At 36.5% G+C, this 21,351-nt stretch overlaps 1 protein-coding gene across 2 annotated transcripts in view; it reads left to right on the top strand.

The window, feature by feature from the left end:
- The window catches only part of EDIL3 (EGF like repeats and discoidin domains 3), a 469,087-nt gene that overhangs the window by 150,316 nt on the left and 297,420 nt on the right, over positions 1 to 21,351 (top strand). The window contains exon 3 of one of the 2 annotated variants that reach the window (XM_043913548.1): positions 7,324 to 7,353. The exons of the other annotated variant lie outside the window; for it this stretch is intronic. Coding sequence (XP_043769483.1) covers positions 7,324 to 7,353 — 30 coding nt within the window. The remainder of the gene's footprint in view (positions 1 to 7,323; positions 7,354 to 21,351) is intronic. 2 annotated transcript variants of the gene reach the window in all.

The following is a 21,351-nucleotide window of genomic DNA, read 5'->3' as shown; positions in this document are numbered from 1 at the left end:
GGACTTCCCAGGTGGCGCTAGTGGTGAAGAACCTGCCTGCCAATGCAGGAGACAATAAGAGGCGCTGGTTCGATCCCTAGGTCAGGAAATCCTTTGGAGGAGGGCATGGCAACTCACTCCAGCATTCTTGCTTGGAGAATCCCCATGGACAGAGGAGCCTGACGGGCTCCATTGGGTCACAAAGATTTGGACTTGAATGAAGTGAATGAGCACTCACGCATGCATGTATAACTTTATCTAACTAAAATATAGATGACATTTAAGGCGTTGTCTTTGGTAAGTGTACTAAGGTTACATAATGAAGTAGCTAAATTTTATTGAGTAACACAGAAGACCGAATTAAGTATTTATTCATATTTTCTTTCTTTCTTTTGACAAATATTTGAGCCTTGCTGTGTTATAGGTACTAGTCTAAAAACTGTAGTCATAAGAGTGAGCAAAAGAGGCACATCCTCGCCCTCATGAAACTCCTAGTCTAATGGCAGAGACTAGTAAACATGTAACCACGTGTGTAGATAATTATATTTTATGTATTGCACATTATTAACTGTGTTCAAATAAATGCCATCCTTAAAATCTAGCACAAGAATCAAATTTCATGTAGAAGACTGAGGGAATAGAGAAAACTTTGTAATTCTCTAAACATTTTCTATGCAGTGTCTACTGCTCTTCACTGTGGCCCAATTATTCTGCAGTTCTCAGGGTGGGGAATTGACCACATAGTATGCTGTCTGAAGTCTTTGGCCAGGAGAGATTAACACTTCTCTTCATACTTTAACAAAGAAGGAGTTGGTACTAACAGCTTTTAAGTCCTGAGGCACGTCCTCATTGGGCCATTGGCCAAAAGCAAGCAAATCAACAAACAATAAAACAAAGATTTTATAAACCAAAACCTCCCTCTAAATACTTCTCTGAATACTTCCAGAGGCAGCTCCACAACTTACTTAAATGACTGAATTCACAAATTTTAAATGGTAGTTTACTCTACTTTGCCTTAGTAATCACACCCACACACACATACACACACACATTTATAGCATTTAACATCTGGGCAGGCATGAATAATCTTGCATACATAACATCATTGTTACTTTTGCATCACTGCAATTGAATAAAAACATTCTAAGATGTTGTGAAAGTACAAAAATACATATTTCTTGTTGCTTTGCTCATGGAAATAGTGGATTACATGGATAATTCTATATTTGCAAAGCATGTTCGGTGCATAATTAACTAGTTTTATAGTATAGCAGACAAAATGATCCATAAATCAATATGAACTGAGTAACATGTCATTGTAAAATAAATTATCATTGCTAAGAAGTATATTTTATGTATTTCATAATGAGCTTTTCCAATTTGATGGTGAGCCGTGCTGTGTATATAATTGTTTTAAATGGGTAGAATTTCCATGTTTTGAAAGTGTACTTAAAACACCCGAGGATAAGACAAAACAACAGCAACCAAAAAAAAACAAAAAAACAACAACAAAAGCAGGAGATATAAGAATTGTTGAGACCACATAGAAATTAGAGCCTGTCCAATGAAGAAGTATGTATGTTTTAATAGCACATGTATATGAAGGCAATACACGGCTCAGTGGGTTGTTATTGTACTTGACAGTTGATCCTATGAGCAAAGGAGAAAGGGAAGGGGAAGGGAAGAAAAAACGGTAGAATGCATTCTTCTTTGATCAAGCACCAGCTCAGTTCGTGAACATGTTCACTGCCAGACGACACTGAAAAGTTTGTGACCAACTTTGAAATTAGAGAAATAGATTCATTGTATCAAACTGTGGTGGTAAACTCCATGGAAAAATAAAAATGTGCAGAAAGCCCACCTGTCCTCTGAAGTACAGTCCTGAACTGTACTGAATCCCAGTCTTATCTCCCTCAGTTCAGTTCAGTTCCGTTCCGTTGCTCAGTCATATCCGACTCTTTGCGACCCCATGGACTGCAGCATGCCAGGCCTCCCTGTCCATCACCAACTCCCCAAGTTTACTCAAACTCATGTCCATCCAGTCGGTGATGCCATCCAACCATCTCATCCTCTGTAGTCCCCTTTTCCTCCCGCCTTCAATCTTTTCCAGCATCAGGGTCTTTTCAAATGAGTCAGCTCTTTGTAGCAGGTGGCCAAAATATTGGAGTCTCAGCTTCAACATCAGTCCTTCCAATGAATATTCAGGACTGATTTCCTTTAGGAAGGACTGGTTGGATCTCCTTGCAGTCTGAGGGACTCTGGAGTCTTCTCCAACACTACAGTTTAAAAGCATCAATTATTCGGTGCTCAGCTTTCTTTACAGTCCAACTCTCACATCCATGCATGACTACTGGAAAAATCATAGCCTTGACTAGACAGAGCTTTGTTGCCTCCTTCAGAGACAATTCACTTCTTAGGCATTCAAATATCTTTTGAATGGGAACAGCAAAACTATGTACCATTGCAGTAGAGTGCTATTACTTGCAAGTACGAGAAAGCTCAACTAGAACTAGATAAACAATAAAGTGCTAGCATTTTTCCTCAGAGCTAGGAGTCTAGAGTGAGATCAAGGTATGATTCAATGGCTCAGTAATATCATCAGTAATCTGATTTCCTTTTGTTTATCTACTTAGTCTTTGAGAATTGGCTTCTTTCTAAAGCCAGCTTCCATCTTGGTTGCAAGATGTCTGTCAACTTGCTTCTGGGGTCATAGACTTGCTTATCTGTATCTAAAGAGGTGAGAGAGAGAGGGTTATTAGCAGACACTTTCTCAGAAGGAAGTAAATTCCAAGAGCTTCTTCTTGCCCAAACACAAATCTGTCCTCACCTATTAACTGTCCCCAAAAGGATCATATACTTACCTAGACCAATAACTGTGGGTAGGAAAAGGGAAAATATTTACTTTGTTCTGAGATACAGACTTTCTTTCTAAATTTGAATGGCGAGTCATCACCCCCAAAGCACTGATAGTGAGAAAGCCAAATAAACCTGAACACATTACAAGAGAAAGTATTGAAAGCTGCTGAACAACCACAGTGTACAGTGAAGAGTGTTTTCTGCAAGCCTGCTAATTTACTTCTGCACTTCCAACAACTGAGCTCATTGCTCTGTAGCAAACTTTATGGGTAGAGCCATAATTCTCAAACTTAGTGTTCATAACAGGCACGTGATAAGCTTTTTAAAAAATGCCAAAACCTGGGCTATTAGCCAGAATTCAAATCCAAACACCCAAATGTCAAATCCTCTAGGACATTTTAACAAAACCCCAGGCGATTCTGTTATGGGCAATGAGAGGACCACACTGGGGTCAGTTCAGTTCAGTTCAGTCGCTCAGTTGTGTCTGACTCTACAACCCCATGGACTGCAGCATGCCAGGCCTCCCTGTCCATCACCAAATCCTGGAGTTAACTCAAACTCATGTCCATTGAGTCAGTGATGCCATCCAACCATCTCATCCCCTTCTCCTCCTGCCTTCAATCTTTCCCAGCATCAGGGGCTTTTCAATTGAGTCAGTTCTTCACATCAGTTGGCCAAAGCATTGGTGTTTCAGCTTCAGTATCAGTCCTTACAATTCAGGACTGATGTCCTTTAGGATGAATTGGTTGGATCTCCTTGCAGTCCAAGGGACTCTCAAGAGTCTTCTCCAACACCACAGTTCAAAAGCATCAGTTCTTCAGTGCTCACCTTTCTTTATAGCCCAACTCTCACATCCATACCTGACTACTGGAAAAACTAAAACTTTGACTAGACGGACCTTTGTTTGTAAAGCAATGTCTCTCTGCTTTTTAATATGCTATCTAGGTCGGTCATGACTTTTCTTGCAAGGAGAAAGTGTCTTTTAATTTCATGGCTGCAATCACCATCTGCAGTGATTTTGGAGCCCAAAAAATAAAGTCAGTCACTGTTTCCACTGTTTCTTTCTCCTTCTATTTGCAATGAAGCAATGGGACCAGATGCCATGATCTTAGTTTTCTGAATGTTGAGCTTTAAGCCAACTTTTTCACTCTCCTCTTTCACTTTCATCAAGAGGCTCTTTAGTTCTTTGCTTTCTGCCGTAAGAGTGGTGTCATCTGCATATCTGAGGTTATTGATATTTCTCCCGGCAACCTTGATTCCAGCTTGTACTTCATCCAGCCCAGCGTTTCTCATGATGTACTCTGCATATAAGTTAAATAAGCAGGGTGACAATATACAGCCTTGATGTACTTCTTTTCCTATTTGGACCCAGTCTCTTGTTCCGTGTCTAGTTCTAACTGTTGCTTCCTGACCTGTATACAGCTTCTCAGGAGGCAGGTCATGTGATCTGGTATTCCCATCTCTTTAAGAATTTTCCGGAGTTTGTTGTGGTCCACACACTGTGTTAGCTTCTCTATATTAAATATATACATTTACTCTATGTTTTCCTACTATTACCATAATTTCAGTACATCCATCTATAATGTGACCAGGGAGAACAAATACAGAGTTTTTAATTTTTATTTTTCTTGGTGCATGTGTTTTCAATTTCCAGGATTAGAGGAACTTGCATGTGACAAAAACATGTGTGTTTGTGTATATTTGACTTGCTGATTCATGAATTCCAAGAAGCAAATAGAAAAAGTAAGGACTCATTGGATAACATGACATTACTTCTGTGATCCTTAATTTCACTTAAATGTCACTAAATAGACCACTAATGTCCATTTAGAGTTTTGGTTGTACTCCTGGGGCTCTTGCTGCCACCTGTTTATAGTTCACAGTGCTTTGTTTGGTAAGGAGTTAGTCTACAAAGCCATCTTTGCCAGCGATAACTGAAATAGTGAATTAATACCAATCCTAACCCATATGTGACTTTGTGAGTATATAGGTTGTTTTAATAATATGCATATTGGTTAATAGTATGAATATAGTTAGCAGTATGAATATAGTTACATTTGCATGTTATGAGAAACCACAACTATGGAGGTGTTTTGTGGAAATACAATTGTATGCAGACTTGTGTACCTGCTGATTCTAACGTTGTTAATTTGTTACAAACCTTTCAGGTATTATAGTCTCAAGTGTAGGTTAGTGCTCTGCTTGCCCCAGAGGCTTTGCTTTTAAGACTAATTGCTATTACTTCTGTAAGTTTAGAATTGTCTTTACTTCTGTACTTGCTAGTTCTTTCCTAAAATTTCTTGCTTCTCCTTATATAATGAAGAAGTAAAATCTTAGTACTTCTGATCTCCTTTCTTAGGCATTACAGGCTTAGGATGTTTTGTTTAACCACCTAGGCAGACTCTAAGCTGTCTTTGCCTGTCCCTGGATTATAAGGGACTTGAAAAAGTTTCTAAGACAGCACTTCATTTCTTAAAGATATTTCTCTTGCAGTCCTTATATCCAGTTTTTGTTTTTTCCCTTAGGCTAAGACCAAGGAATGTTATCATGGTTATAACCAATCTTTATTTCTTGATTCCTTCTCCTGTTTACTTTTCTATTTTAGTGGATACTGAATCAGCATTTTGTGGGAAAGTAAGGCATAGTGGAAAAAGTGGTTTTCAAATTCAAATTGAAATTGACCTTAGACAAATTGTTCTGTCACTAGGAACCTCTGTCTCTTCATCTATCAAATAAGAGTATATTTCATCTCCTTGTTTCTTTTATAAATTCAGTTCACACATACAAAGTGACCTGCTATAAACTTTTTTTGGTTGTTGTTCCTTTTGAATCTCCAGACTTTTACTAACAATGACCCGTAAAAGTCAACACTTCTTTAAGCCCCTGTGGTATTTTCCTAAAAGGGAATTCCTGGAAGCTACTGAAGGTTTTCCTCTTTGAACATGTGATGTATTTGGGACATGATAAAGCAGCAAAGAGCTTTTAAAAATTTATGTTCTCTACACCAAGCGTGCCAAGTGTGTTTGCACTCTTGATTTTTCTTTTTCTGTTTTTTTTTTTTTTTGGTGCCAAGGAGACAAGCCAAACAGTGTGAGAGGAAAATATTGTCAGGACACAAAGTAAGCTTGTCTAATGCGTACTCTGTGCAGATGTAACCCTAACGGGAAAGAGTGGAGAACTCTGCCTAGTTACACAGTGGTGCCTTGACGAATGAATCACCTGGGAACAAAGGTCTTTTATAAGCAATTCAGCTGAGTAAATTTTTATTTTAAAACTTCATAAATCCAATGAAGTAGTATTGGCTAGAGTCATATAATTCAACAGTAGTATTCTGATTAAGTTGCACTTGTGCACAGAGCAGAAATATCTTCTCACAGAGCATGTCTGTTAGTGTAAAGGTGAAACGTGAATTCTAGGCAAAATCGTGAAGCTGTTTCACTCTTGCACTCTGGTAGCTCCATCCCCCACAAACACAGTGGATTATTACCCTTGGAGTTGTGCTGTTCTCAAAAATGTCTCCCTTTTAAAAAGCAAATCAAAATGATTAACAATTTGAGTTATAGCTCCAATATAATCATAACATTATAATGATATTACCTAGTCCTATCTCAATTCTGGCTCCAAATTACTACCATTGAAAGAGACTCTGGCTTAATTGGTTTGAAATGGGGCCCAGAGTTGGGCCTTCTTGTGTAGATGTGGAGTTATGAACCACTGCTTTATCAGAAAGTTGTTTTCACAATGTGATCTCTCCTTTTGTAATATCCACGCTTATCCATGTATGAGTGGTAGAACACTTGTGTCAGAATCACTTGGGATCAACCTTTAAATTGCAGGATCTTGTGGTTTCACCACAGAACAACCACTACTGAATCTTGAAGTGTGTGATACACATTAGTTGAGTGTATTTGAGTATGAATGTGATGGGGCAAGAGAAAGATTGAATCTCTCTGTTTAATCAACACTGAGTGGTTCTAAGTTACTCTAAGGTTTAATAATTCCTTTTTTTAATATAACTTCTACCTCATGAAGGAAAAGTTTTGACAGTCAACAGTACCTCTTAATTCCTCTTTGCTAATAGAAAATTTCCATGAAGTGGTGATGGTTGTGGTATTCATATGTAACATATAATTTATACTTTAAACAATATTATTTATAATATAATTTGCACTCAGACCAAAAAAAAATCAACCTTGTTTGCAAAAGGACAGAAAATTCAAATTTAAACAACTGAGTGTTCTTTTCTAATGATTATTTTAAAGTATGGGAGTACTTAACTGTTAATTTAAAATGTGCATGCATTTATCTAATTATCTAATGACAACTTTTTAATGTATACACAAAATTTCAAGTCAGACTTTTAGTTATTATTTAGAAATGTGAAATATATTCACTCTCAATTTCTCTCTCTTTCTCCCCTTCTCTCTCCCTCTCACCTCACTCCCACATCTCTTTTTTTCCCCCTCCTTTCCTCGTTCTCTATCATAGCATCAGATGAAGAAGAGCCAACTTCAGCAGGTAACGTTTCTATGCTATAAAAATTATTCCTATTTAAGACCTTTAATAGAGATGTATTTGTTCAGGATTCAACCAGAAACCTGGCACAGTTTAACATACTTTATTTCTTGAATCCATTATGCTGTCCCAGACTAAATGACATTGTTATGAGTTTAAAGTAAAAAGAGAAAATAACTAAAAATGAGCTGTCACAGAGGAAATCATAACACAGAACACATCAGTATGAAAGAATAAGGAAAATTGGAATATTAAAACATTGAGAAATGTGCCAATAAGTAATAAAATGGGGAGAAAAACTGAAATGATAAAATGCAGAAAAATAATAAAATGAGGAGACTGAAAGGAAAAACAGGAAAGGGGTAAAACATACTTTCAGAAATATGACTTGCCATGATAGAATATTGCATTATAACATATCTGACTGATATTGAACATGATATTCATATAAGTTTAAGGATAAAAATCATGTTGTTGCCTCAAATACTCACTTTAAGAAAATAATTTCTGTAGTTATAACTTAATGATACCAACACTTGGCATCATGATTTTGCTCCTCATTTGTCTGATCAGCATTTATCAAGTAAAGGCTGAGATGTGAACTAAAATCAGTGAGGAATGCCAATGGTACGTTTATAAGAAGAAAGTCAGCACCACAGCCAATCCGGTTAGCAAGTAATAAAAGGCCAGGGCTAGCAGACAGCAACATCAGGAAAAACAGATGAAGTCTTAAGGTGGAGGGGTCAGAGGTTGGTTGGAAGAGAAAGATCAGACCTTTGCACCAGAGTCTGTCTTAGGCAGTTTAAGGGAGTTAGGCCTGAGAGAGATGAGCAAGAAATGCTTACTGAAACTAATGGACAAAAATGGGACTTGACTATAGAAAATGTGAAATGTAGCCCTGTTATTTGGAGCTTGGATACAAGATAGGGTCTTTTCAATTCAGAGACCTAACTTATTTCAGTTGGTGGGAGACTTCTTGATTTCTACCTTCTTCTAAAACTGGATAGGGATTTTTACCTGTAAAAGTAGTTCAGAAGGTCAAAATTCAGTGAAAGAAAGTAAAATAGACATCTTACAAATATCTTTGGTAAACTTCAAAAGTACCACTTTGTATTATGCTCATTATCATTGTCATGAAATGGGATCACAGAATAAAGTAAATTCTCAATTAATGTTTCATTTTCATAATATTGCTAGATAGTTTGTAACCTCATTTGGATAAGAACTCTCTATAATTTTCTCCTACTCTAGTCAGTATTATATAGCCTATTTTTAGGAGCAACCCAATCATATGACTCAGTAGCAGACTTATGTGTTGTTATGAGTTTCCACTGCCTGGTTTCTGAATTTTTTGCCATAACTTGAGGCTTCAGTGTTGACAGGCTTGGTCAAAGACTATTTCTCAGCCTCAGTTGAATTTTTTCTTTCTGTGAGTACCAGTCCGTGTGAGCCCATGCTTTCTAATCCAGTCTCATTCCTCTAGTATTCTTATACCCCATTCCTTGTTATGTTGCCTGCTAAGCAATTTTGGTGACTTTGCAAAAGAATTATTATTTTTGCATGATGAAGATTAATTGTAACTTAATGTAAATAATATTTAAAATATAAATATTTCTTGCTATAATTTTTCTTGTTTTAAATTAATTTAATACTTTCTCTGCTTATTAAGAAATTCTTTTGTAAATGCAACTGAATACTTCCCCTGCCCAAATATTTAACTTGAGAGTGATCTGAACAGCATAGACTTTAAATTATGCTTTAAAAATATTTTTTTCAGATATGACCAGATTTTTTGTGTGATTTTAGCATAGACAATTAGAATAGAGCAAATGTATTCTTAAGTAATATCTTAAATAATTTCACTTGCATATTACATTAAGAAGATTTGCATTTAATAAAGCAGACATTCCTTCTACATTAAACTGCCACTGGGAACCAAATGTTATTCCTTTAATTTTATCAAAATATATAATAAAAATATAATTATGTAGTTCTATTAAAACTTTTGATGAGGTTGATGAGGTATTATGAGGTTTGTAAAGGCCTGATTACAGAGACTATGAATAATTGTGGAAAGTGGATTGTGACTGTTTAGTCCTTTGTTGCTACTACTTACCCCTAATTTTTTCAATAATTTTATAATTAAATATTTGTTATTCTATTCATATGTATATTTTATCAAAATATGTCTTTAAAAATATTATGCATAATATATATAATAGATTATTAATATTCTCTGTTTTTGCTTTCATCTCCTGCCACCAACAGTTTATCTAGAATGATCTTTTCTAGATTCAGACTTCCTTAATTTATCCTTTGTGATCCTTCTTTGTCTTTCTTTCCTGTTATTTCTTCATTCTATTTAAATTATCAGTGAAACCTAGTCATTTGTTTGACCCAGTAATTGTACCTATATTAAACTTTTATATGTCCCCATATGATATCTTTATCAGTTTCACATTCTTCCTTCAGATTCACAGTATAATTGGACAGTGACTTTTTAAAATACATACTTTAGTTTCTTTAAATTAAATAATTCAGATATTTCTAGTAGGAGATCTGCTACTCCTCAAAGTTCAACAGTAGAAGAAATAATAAAGTAAATGGAGGTGTTTATTGCTGCCAGAGCATCACAGGTTCCTGATCACTAGATGTTAAAATATGAATTATAAGTTAAAATTATTATTTTAAAAATATGTATATGGTTTATCTAAATATACAGGTGCCTAGTGAACTGTGACTGAATGATACTATTTATTAAATATTTGCAAAAAAGAGATTTATGTAATAAATCTAAGTTATTATTACCCCCAAAGTACATAGAACTGATTAATTATAATTCAATAATCATGACAAGTTCTCATTGTCCAGAATATATTTTACAGAAATAATAGATTTCTGTCTGGACTAACAGATAGTATAAAAAAATAGAGACATTATAACTCTGAGAAAATTAATGAGATATTTGAGAATGTGTTACTTGTGTTGTAATTCTACAAAATGATCTGGGCTTTTTTCTTTACAATAGAGCATATTTTGTTTGCCTTATAGTTAGTATTATTATGACTGCCAGCTTTGAAACAGACAACTGATCCTCCCACTCTCTCCCCATATACTTCTATTTACAATATTTTTATGTATCACTGTTTCTTTAGTCTTTTTTCAAATATGCCTAATTTCTCTTATTTGAACCTCTAAATTGTCATGCAAAAAGCAAGTGCGTAGTAACAGCTTTTTTGTGTGTGTTGAGTTATAGAGGGGATGCAAAAAAAAAAAATGTCACATCTGCATTACTCCTCATGGGGATGTATCCCCATATTGAATACAGAGCATCCATTTGTTCATTATTTTTATCTCCAAATGTTCTGATGGGATGCATTAGCCCAGAGCAACCTATTTGTAGCATCTGAGTTACTAGGGCAGTTTCACCTAACACCTGTTTCTGTAACTACCAGAAGTTTCCTTTTATTTATCTTAGTTGAATCTTATGTTCAGGTATTTAAACATCTTATCATTGAGTATAAAAACACAAATGAACTATACAAGAAATTCTGTCAAACTAGGTTATATCCCAAGATCTAATTATAAACTAATGAGATTCATATTTTGGAGCAACCATAACAGATACTGTACCTCCAAATGACTCATATTAAGAGGTGATATATGTACTCCAATTATATTGCTGTTCCTCAAATAATTCTGGTAACTCTCTCAAAATTTTCTTCAGCTATTGCAATATCAGTTATTCACTTTTAGTGTCAGAACTGTGTTGCTCTATTCACCACATAGTGGTCTGAAAAATAGGCCTTCAAAACAAACATGTGCAAATATTAAGAGTGTGTGTGTATGTAAGTGTAAAATACAGATCAGTTTATAGCTTTAATAACACTCTTTAATAAAGTTAAGTCAGTGGATGCTTCTCCCATGTTGCACAAATCCAATTTTCATTTATCTTTTATTAAATGTCATAATGAGAGACTTGATAAATTGATTACACTAATGCTTTTGTCTGTGTCTTTTAAGAAGAAATTAAGACATTTACATTAGAAAATTAACTGCTACAAATGAACTAATCTATATAAATGTAATTTATTAACTATAAGGTCTATCAAATTCAGCTTGCTGTCATATAAATGTCTTCATTTCTCTTTGTTTTGACTTAGAAACTATTATTTTACCTCTCTAGAAATACCATTTATTCATCAAGTTAATTCTTGTTGTTCAGTCATACACTCATGTCTAACTCTTTGCAACCCCATGGATGACAGCACACCAGGGTTCCCTGTCCTTCACCATCTCCCAGAGCTTGCTCAAACTCACTCCACTGAGTCGGTGATGCCATCCAGCCATCTCGTCCTCTGTCATCCCCTTCTCCTCCTTCTTTGAATCTTTCTCAGCATCAGGGTCTTCTCTAATGAGTCAGCACTTCATTTAAGGTGGCCACAGTATTGAAGCTTCAGCCTCAGCATCAGTCTCTCCAATGAATATTCAGGACTGATCTCCTTTAGGATTGACTGTTTTGATCTCCTTGCAGTCCAAGGGACTCTCAAGAGTCTTTTCCAACACAACAGTTCCAAAACCTCAATTCTTTGATGCTCAGCCTTGTTTATGATCCAGATCTCACATCCGTACAAGACTATGGAAAAAACCATGGCTTTGACTATGCAGACCTTTGTGGGCAAAGTAATGTCTCTGCTTTTTAATATGCTGTTAGGTTTGTCATAGCTTTTCTTCGTGGGAGCTAATGTATTTTAATTTCATAGCTTCATTTACAATCTGCAATGATTTTGAAGACCCAAAATATAAAGTCTGTCATTGTTTCCATGGTTTCCCCATCTATTTACCATGAAGTGATGGAACCAGAGAATTGATGCTTCTGTACTGTGGTTTTGGAGAAGACTCTTGAGAGTCCCTTGGACTGCAAGGAGATCCAACCAGTCCATCCTAAAGGAGATCAGTCCTGGGTGTTCATTGGAAGGATTGATGTTGAAGCTGAAACTCCAATACTTTGGCCACCTGATGCGATGAACTGACTCATTTGAAAAGACCCTGATGCTGGGAAAGATTTGAAGGCAGGAGGAGAAGGGGATGACAGAGGATGAGATGGTATGATGGCATCACCGACTCAATGGACATGAGTTTGAGTAAACTCCAGGATTTGGTGATGGACAGGAGGCCTGGCATGCTGCAGTCCATGGGGTCACAAAGAGTCGGACATGACTGAGTGACTGGACTGACCTGAACTGAACTGATGGGACCGGATGCCATGATTTTTTTGTTGGTTTGAATGTTGTTTTAAGCCCGCTTTTTCACTCTCCTCTTTCACCTTCATCAAGAGGCTCTTTTTTTTTTTTTTCTTTCTCCTGTAAGGGTGGTGTTATCTGCATATCTGGGTTATTGATATTTCTCCCAGCAATCTTGATTCCAGTTTGTGCTTTATCCAGCCTGACATTTTGCATGATGTACTCTGCATGTAGGTTAAACAAGCAGGGTTACAATATACAGCCTTGGTGTATTTCTTTCCCAATTTTGAACCAGTTCATTGTTTCATGTCTGGTTCTAACTGTTACTTCTTAACCTGCATACAGGTTTATCAGGAGGCAGGTAAGGTGACCTGGTATTCCCATCTCTAAAAATTTTCCAGTTTGTTGTGATCAACAAAGTCAAAGGCCTTAACAGCATCAGTGAAACATAAGTAGATGTTTTTCTGGAATTGTCTTGCTCTTTCAATGAGCTGACGGATATTGGCAATTTTATTTCTCATTCCTCTGCCTTTTCTAAGTCCAGGTTGGACATCTTGAAGTTTCTGTTCATGTACTGTTATAGCCTAGCTTGGAGAATTTTGCACATTTCTTTGCTAGCGTGTGAAATGAGTGCAATTGTGCGGTAGTTTGAACATTCTTTGGTATTGCCCTTCTTTGTGATTGGAATGAAAACTGACCTTTTCCAGTCCTGTGGTCACTGCTGAGTTTTCCACATTTTGCTGGCATATCGAATGCAGCGTTTAACAGCATCCTCTTTTAGGATTTGAAGTAGCTCAACTGGAATTTCATCACATCCAGTAGCATCTAGTGATGCTGCTTAAGGCCCACTTGACTTTGCACTCCAAGATGTCTGGCTTTAGGTGAATGATCACACCATCATGTTTATCTGTGTCACTAAGATTTTTTTGTATAGTTCTTCTGTGTATTCTTACTACCTCTTCTCAATAGTTAATTAAATCATTATAAAAATTAAGACTGGAAATGGAAAATATTACTGGTTGGGATCAATCAGTCAGAAAATGACACAGTTGAGATCTTGTAGCTGTATGAAAAATCAGTTGCTCAAATTAATCAAACTGCCAGTTAGTTTTTTTATTCATAACAACTCAAAAGTAAAACTTGATTTTTTTTTCTTTTTTTATTCTTCTGTTGCCTAAGGGAATATTTTTAATTTTTAATTGTCATATGTCAGTTTTTTAATATCAAAGAAAAAGACTGAGTTTTGAATATATAAAATAACTATTTATACTGAATTAGCTCATATAATAAAAATATTAGAAGAAAATGGAATTTTCAGATGAATGTAAAAGGAAAATCTTTTTAGCAATCAGCTTTATTAAAATACTACACTGTAAATGCCATAATGTTCTTCATATATTTATAAAGTTAAAATTTCATCATTTACTTAAATGTACATCTGTATTTGTGGCCTATTAACATCTGATTCCAAATGGTAGAAATTATTGCCTGGATACAATACTTTATAATACACTTCTTGTGACCTTCCTGATGCCCATCAGAGGTGCAGGCAGTGGTAATTCAGCACACCAGAGCTTCATCATTGTTACTAGTTCCTTCTAAATCTTTTAATATGTTTAATCTTTAAATGATCATTTTGGCCACTGAGGAAGTACAGTGCTACATGCTCAGATGTTTAGCCATGACCAATTCTTTGTGACCCCAAGGACTGTAGCCATCCAGGCTCATTTGTCCATGAGATTCTCCAGGCAAAAACTGGAGAGGGTTGGCATTTCCTCCTCCAGGGGATCTTCCCGGTCCAGGGATCGAACCCACGTCTCCTAGATCTCCTGCATTGGCGGGAAAATTCCTTACCACTGAGCCACCTTAGCAGTAATAAAGATTCAATATAGTTTTATATTCAGTTCAGTTCAGTTCAGTCGCTCAGTCATGTCCGACTCTTTGCAACCCCATGAACCACAGCACACCAGGCCTCCCTGCCCATCACCAACTCCTGGAGTCCACCCAAACTCATGTCCATTGAGTCGGTGATGCCATCCAACCATCTCATCCTCTGTCGTCCCCTTCTCCTCCTGCCCTCATTCTTTCCCAGCATCAGGGTCTTTTCAAATGAGTTAGCTCTCTGCATCAAGTGGCCAAAGTATTGGAGTTTCAGCTTCAACATCAGTCCCTCCAATGAACACCCAGGACTGATCTCCTTTAGGATGAACTGGTTGGATCTCCTTGTAGTCCAAGGGATTCTCAAGAGTCTTCTCCAACACCACAGTTCAAAGGCATCAGTTCTTCGGCACTCAGCTTTCTTTATAGTCCAATTCTCACATCCATACATGACTACTGGAAAAACCATAGCCTTGCCTAGACGGACCTTTTTTGACAAAGTAATGTCTCTGCTTTTTAATATGCTGTCTAGGTTGGTCATAACTTTCCTTCCAAGGAGCAAGTGTCTTTTAATTTCATATCTGCAGTCACCATCCTCAGTAATTTTGGAGCCCAGAAAAATAAAGTCAGCCACTGTTTGCACATCTATTTGCCATGAAGTGATGGGACTGCATTCCATGATCTTAGTTTTCTGAATGTTGAGCTTTAAGCCAACTTTTTCAGTCTCCTCTTTCACTTTCATCAAGAGGCTCTTTAGTCCTTCTTCACTTTCTGTCATAAGGGTGGTGTCATCTGCATATCCGAGGTTATTGATATTAAATGTATATTCTAGTTTTGTAAGCAAACTTTATATACATATAGTTTAAAACAAATACACACACACACATATATATGTATACATGAAAATGAAAGTCGCTCAGTCGTGTCTCTTTGCAACCACATGGACTATATAATCCATGGAATTCTCTAGGCCAGAGTACTGGAGTGGGTAGCCTTTCCCTTCTGGGGATCTTCCCAACCCAGGGATCGAACCCAAGTCTCCTGCATTGCAAACGGATTTTTTATATATATATATGTGTGTGTGTGTGTGTGTGTGTGTGTGTGTGTGTGTGTGTGTGTGTGTGTGTATGAAGCTAACCACAGGACACAGTGATTAGGTAGTTTTCTCTAATTTTTTAAATGCTCAATTTTAGTCTAACAAAAGCATTACTTTTACTTCTGTTTATGGTGGACTTTCTGATTTTCTTAATTGTGCTGCAGATTGTTGTAGATCTCTTTTCTGTTTTCTTGTAGCATTTAATTCTCCATGGCAGACTATGCTCAATTATTCTACAATTTATGCATTTTAAAAAGAGTCATATCTTCCCATATTATTCTCTAATGAATAAGAGTTGCTTTTTAATTTTGATCTTAGCACTGTATTTCCTTGGAGGTCTACAGTAAAGTTTCACATCCTCATTTTTGTTTCCCTTTACATTTGTTACACATTTTCTCCTTTTTTATACAGGCATACCTATTTTCCCTCTAGTGCATAAAGGAAAATTACTAATTATTTTATCAAGTATATCCTTTGTTCACAAGTACATACTAAGTAGGCTTATGGGCCTTCCTGGTGACTCAGACTGTAAAGAATCTGCCTGCAATGCAGGAGACCCAGGTTCATTCCCTGGGTCAATAAGATCCCCTGGAGCAGTGAATGGCTTAAATATTAAAAACTAAAATGTTTTTTGCTGCAATCTTTAAAGAATAGCAAGAAGTCATTATTTGTAGATTCTCAGTGGAATAGGAAAGAAGTAATTGCTTCTAAAAATTTAGCTTTGGTCAATTCACTAAGACAGTGGTGAAAAGACCAAATAGTGCTTGCTTCTCTTTTTAATTAAAAAAAAAGGATTTTTTTTTGATAAAAACTTGATAGTGGTGTTAAATTGTGAGAAAAATAGTTATTTAAATTTCTATTATATGTAGATAGTATTTATCTTATTTTATATTTGATATTTTATTAAGGTAAACAAAAATAGTAATAAAGATATATCAGTGGAAAGGAAAAGTGGATCAGTCAGTGCTCTCTGGAGAAGCAGAATCAAAAGGATATATAATATATATAAGTATATAAAGTAGATTTATATTAAGGAGTTGGCTCCTGTGATTGTGGGGCTGTCAAGTTTGCAATCTATAATGCGGGCCAACTGAAGACTCTACAGGATTTCTGTTTGTCTTCAGGAAAAGTTTTTCTTCACAGAGAAATCTGTTTTTGCTGTTAAGGCCTTGAGCTAATTTGTTGAAGCCTACTCATATTATGGAGGTTATTCTGCTTTAGTTAAAGCCAACTGATTGTAGATGTTAATGACATTGACAAAATACTTTGACAATAATATCTAGGTTAGTGTTTGACCAAGCAGCTGGGTGCCCCAGTCTAGCCCAAGTTGACAGACAACATTTAACCATCACCAAAAATGAGTAAAAGTTATATAAACACAAAATATTTTAATTTTCAACCTATGTGCTTCAGGAAAATAGACCAATACATGTTGTCCCACTATCTGTGTACACTTAAGACTTCAAGCCTTATTTAATTTCTAGTCTTCCTTGCTATGACTGTATTTATCTTTAAGGCCATCTCCAGTTGTCCTTATCCTTTTTTGTTGTTGTCCAAAGTTTCACCTCAAAGTTTATTACAAATAGAGCATTGAAGAAGTATTAATTTAATATTCCAGGAATTTGTTGGCTCAGGATGGCGCTGAATTTTCCTGTTCATGATGGGCAGGGTAAAACCTGTGGACATAAAGGCCTAAGCCTATGCCTTTAGGTGTTTTTTATCTTCAGACATATAGCTATCTTCTTAAAGATTTGCTATAAGGATAGAATATGGTGCATTAAAGAGTTACTATATGATGTCTACCCTATAATAAGCACAGGGATTCTAAGCTGTTGTTTTTACATTCATTATAATCAGTGTTATTTCCCATATTTTTGTTGTTATTTTGATTATGATTATTTGTCAGACAATGTGCTGAGTGTTTTATGCACAATATTTAATTTTCACAATAAAGGAATACAGCTAATTAAATTACATATTCCTGTTTAAATACATGTTTTTGTATATATATGTATAGATATATATTCCTATTAAAGGGGAAAGCACTGAATTAATTTTAAAGTCTAAAGAAATATGTCCAAGGTTACACAGTAAACAACTGACAAAGGGAGGCTTCAATTCAGGTTTCTCTGGAGAAACTTATGCTTAGTCTATTGCAGCAAACCGCCTTTTATTCACTTAGAAATAGCTGCCTCCTACCTATGAAGTATTTCCTTTTATAGGTTTCATTTTCATTGTCTATAAAATGCATTAATAAAAGGCTTGCTGTAAGGATCACATATACCATTTCTTTCAGCTGTGAAAGTAATAGTTATTCGAGGTTTGTTTTTTTTTTGTCATGCATATATAAGGCTAGCCAGAAAGTTCATTTGGGTTTTCTATACCATCTTACAGAAAACCCAAATGAACTATATTATAAAGCTGTACCTAATAATGTGCAAAATTTGCCTATTATTTTAAATGATAATCTGATTACCTTAGTCATTTATGGACCTTGTAGACATTTTTAAAATAATAAAATAGCGAAATGAAAATCCTCTCACCTGCCTTCATCCCTATCGAATATTTGCTTTTTCAAAAAACATTCTGCCTCAATCTCAGTTCATTTCAGTTTAGTTCAATCGCTCAGTCGTGTCTGATTCTTTGCGACCCCTTGAACCGCAGCACACCAGGCCTCCCTGTCCATCACCAGCTCCCAGAGTTTACCCAAACCCATGTCCATTGAGTCGGTGATGCCATCCAACCATCTCATCCTTTGTTGTCCCCTTCTCCTCCTGCCTTCAATCTTTCTCAACATCAGATTCTTTTCAAATGAGTCAGTTCTTCGCATCAGGTGGCCAAAATATTGGAGTCTCAGCTTCAACATCAGTCTGCCTCAGTCTAGTTGCTCTTATAATCTTCTCCAGGTCCGTGGCTCAATCCAAAATCTTCAGGTTCAACCCTAAAGATTCCCACTACATTCCATTCTCACCAGACCCTTTTTGCATCTCCTTCAAAAAATATACCACACATAGTCACTTCTTGCCATCTCGTATATGATGACCCTTGTCCAAGCCATCCTCTCAAACCTTGGTCTGTCACGTAGTAGCCTTCTAAGAGGCTGTCTTCTTGGTACCTTCAGCCTCTCTGCAGTTCATTCTCAGCAGAGAGGATGGGTGATTCTCCTACCAGGCCATGAGATCCCATCACTCTTCAACCTTAGGCTACTTTAGAACCTCTCTTTCAACCCTCTAGTAGATTTAGGATTGAAACTGGATGAAATTTGCACCCTTCATCACCTCCCCGGCTGCATTTTATCTATAGTCATCCTCTCCTCCATTTCCCGTGTAACAGACAGCACACCCTGTCTTGGGCAGGGTTTTGTGCTCACAGACCCATTATCTGACAGCTTCTCCTAAAAGTTATCTGCATGACTGCGCCATCGTATCCTTCATGTCTTGACCTAAAGATGCCTTCTCAGAAAGACCTTTTTTTATCTAAAATGGTCACACCTCCACCTGTCATGATCTCGTGCTTTGCTTAATTTTTTAACGTTAGCAGTGTCTGCATGGTTTATGTATTTTGCTTATTTTTCTCTCTAGCCTGAATATAAACTCCCCGAGGGAGGGATTTTTTTAATCTATTTTATTCAATACTAAACGCCTAACTGCTAGAATAATTGTTTGCTACATGGTGGTTGCTTAATAAATATTTGTTGTATGACTGAATAAAAAATAAGTTATGCTGATTTTAAAGCGTTGTTAACCCAAGAACATATACAGTTCTTCCCTGTATGATATAAAGAGGAATGATGATAGATATAGTTCCCAACTTAAGAAATAAATAAAAGGATAGCATTAATACTTTAATGAGAATCTTAAATATGCTTTGCATGCATATGTGCATGCTCAATCATGTCCAACTCTTTGAGACCCCATGGACTGTAGCCTGCCAATCTCCTCTGTCCATGAAATTTTCCAGGCAAGAGTACTGGAGTGGATTGCCATTTCCTTATCCAGGGGATCTTCCCAATCCAGGGATCGAACCCAGGTCTCCTGCATCCCCTGCACTGACAGGTGGCTTCTTTGACACTGTGCCACCTGGGGAGCCCTAAAGATGCTTTAAAGGTCTTAAATCAGTAGTTAAAAGTCATTACATGGGTTTTTGTTTTTCTGTTTTCATTACAGTAGAATAAAATACATTTTGTTTAGTAGTTCTTTAGGCATGGTGTCCTAACAAAGCCGATAATTTAGTGATTGTTAGTAATTACTGAATGGACCCTGCAATAGTAATGTTAAGAAGCCTCAAATCTGACAATAACCACTATCCAGAGCCGGGCATGGGTAGAGGTCAAGGAGGCGGCAGGAAGGATGTAGACTGGGCCACTGGCTTCCAGGGTTTGAACTCCAAGGGAAATAAAAAAGGGCCTGTAGCTTTTTTTGTTTTGGTTTGGTTTTTTGGCACAATGACTTCCGTCTTATTGCATTGTTATCACTGCAAGTCTCATTAATAAGCTCACAGACATCATTTCAAGTAATTTTCTTTTCCAAGTTGTGTGGGTGGGAGACTTTTTAAGTCTTTGAATAGCACCTGGATATAGTGTTCATGGGATACACCTTTTTGTTTCTGATTTTTTTTCCAATACAGATCTTCAACTGATAGAATTAGCAAAGATTTAGAGATCCATTCCATGCTTTGCATCTAATTTTCTGCTACTCTAAACATAAATCTCAAAGGAGAAAATTTCCAGTGTTTCTTACCTAAGTTATATATGTTTTGAGAACTTACTAGAGGCTCTTGAAAAAGATGGAACAATCCAGTTCTCAAAAACAAAAACCATTGTTCAAATCAAGTAAAAGTTTGTACTAAGGCTTTAGAGATTTTTAAAAGTCATTGTGATACCTGTCTAAGACCGAGGCTCTGTGAAATCTGTTTCATTCCATAATTTAGTGTTTAGAAATGTGTGGGAGGATTTGTGCAGGTAGTAAACAATGAATATAAACAAGCTAAAATAAGAATGATCAGTAAGTGAATAAATAGGAATCCCCCCCCCCCGCCCAGGATTTAAAATATGTACATATTTATTTATTTTGCTGCACTTGGTCTTATTTGTGGCACATGAGGTCTTCAGTTGTGGCATGAGGGATCTAGTTTCCTGACCAGGGATCAAACCTGGGCCCCCTGCATTGGGAGCTTGACGTCTTAGCCACTGGACCACGAGGGAAATCCCCCTTGCTCAGAATTTTAACATTCAGCATCTTTACCTATTAGAATGCTTTGTTTTGCAGTAAGGTTTATTTATAGTATCATGAAGAAACCACTGACAATTCTGATCCATGTTAAGTTCTCATGATATGCCATTCTTTGATCTGATATTTTTTAAGCAGAATGCTCAAGTAAGTTGTCTAACCTTCAAGATGAATAGAGTTACAGAAGAAGGAGATTAGCATATTTTAAGTAAATTGAGTTTTCAGACTGTGCTTTTTTTTGTTTTTTCTTTTTTTCAATTTCCTGTGTATATATCATTCAGTTTCTGTACTCCTTAACACTTTGGTGGGTGGCAGGAGACAGAGAGACAGAACTATTGCTTCACACTAATTTTATTCTTATTCTGAAAATGAGGGAACCAATGAAAGCTGGTCTCTTAAAATCATCCTTTCATTTCGCTCCATGTAACTTGTGCCTAGCTTTTATGACCCGTCACACCCGTGTTTCTTCTCCCTTGGAGACAGTCACTGCTCTTCCAAGTCATACACGCTGTGCTCAGCCTCACTTCAAAGCTTTAATTTCATGTTTGTCTGTCTA

This window comes from Cervus elaphus, chromosome 9 (assembly GCF_910594005.1).
Source record: "Cervus elaphus chromosome 9, mCerEla1.1, whole genome shotgun sequence".
Lineage (NCBI taxonomy): Eukaryota > Metazoa > Chordata > Mammalia > Artiodactyla > Cervidae > Cervus > Cervus elaphus.
The sequence above is the reverse complement of the archived record's forward strand: the minus strand, read 5'-3'. Positions and strand labels throughout refer to the sequence as shown.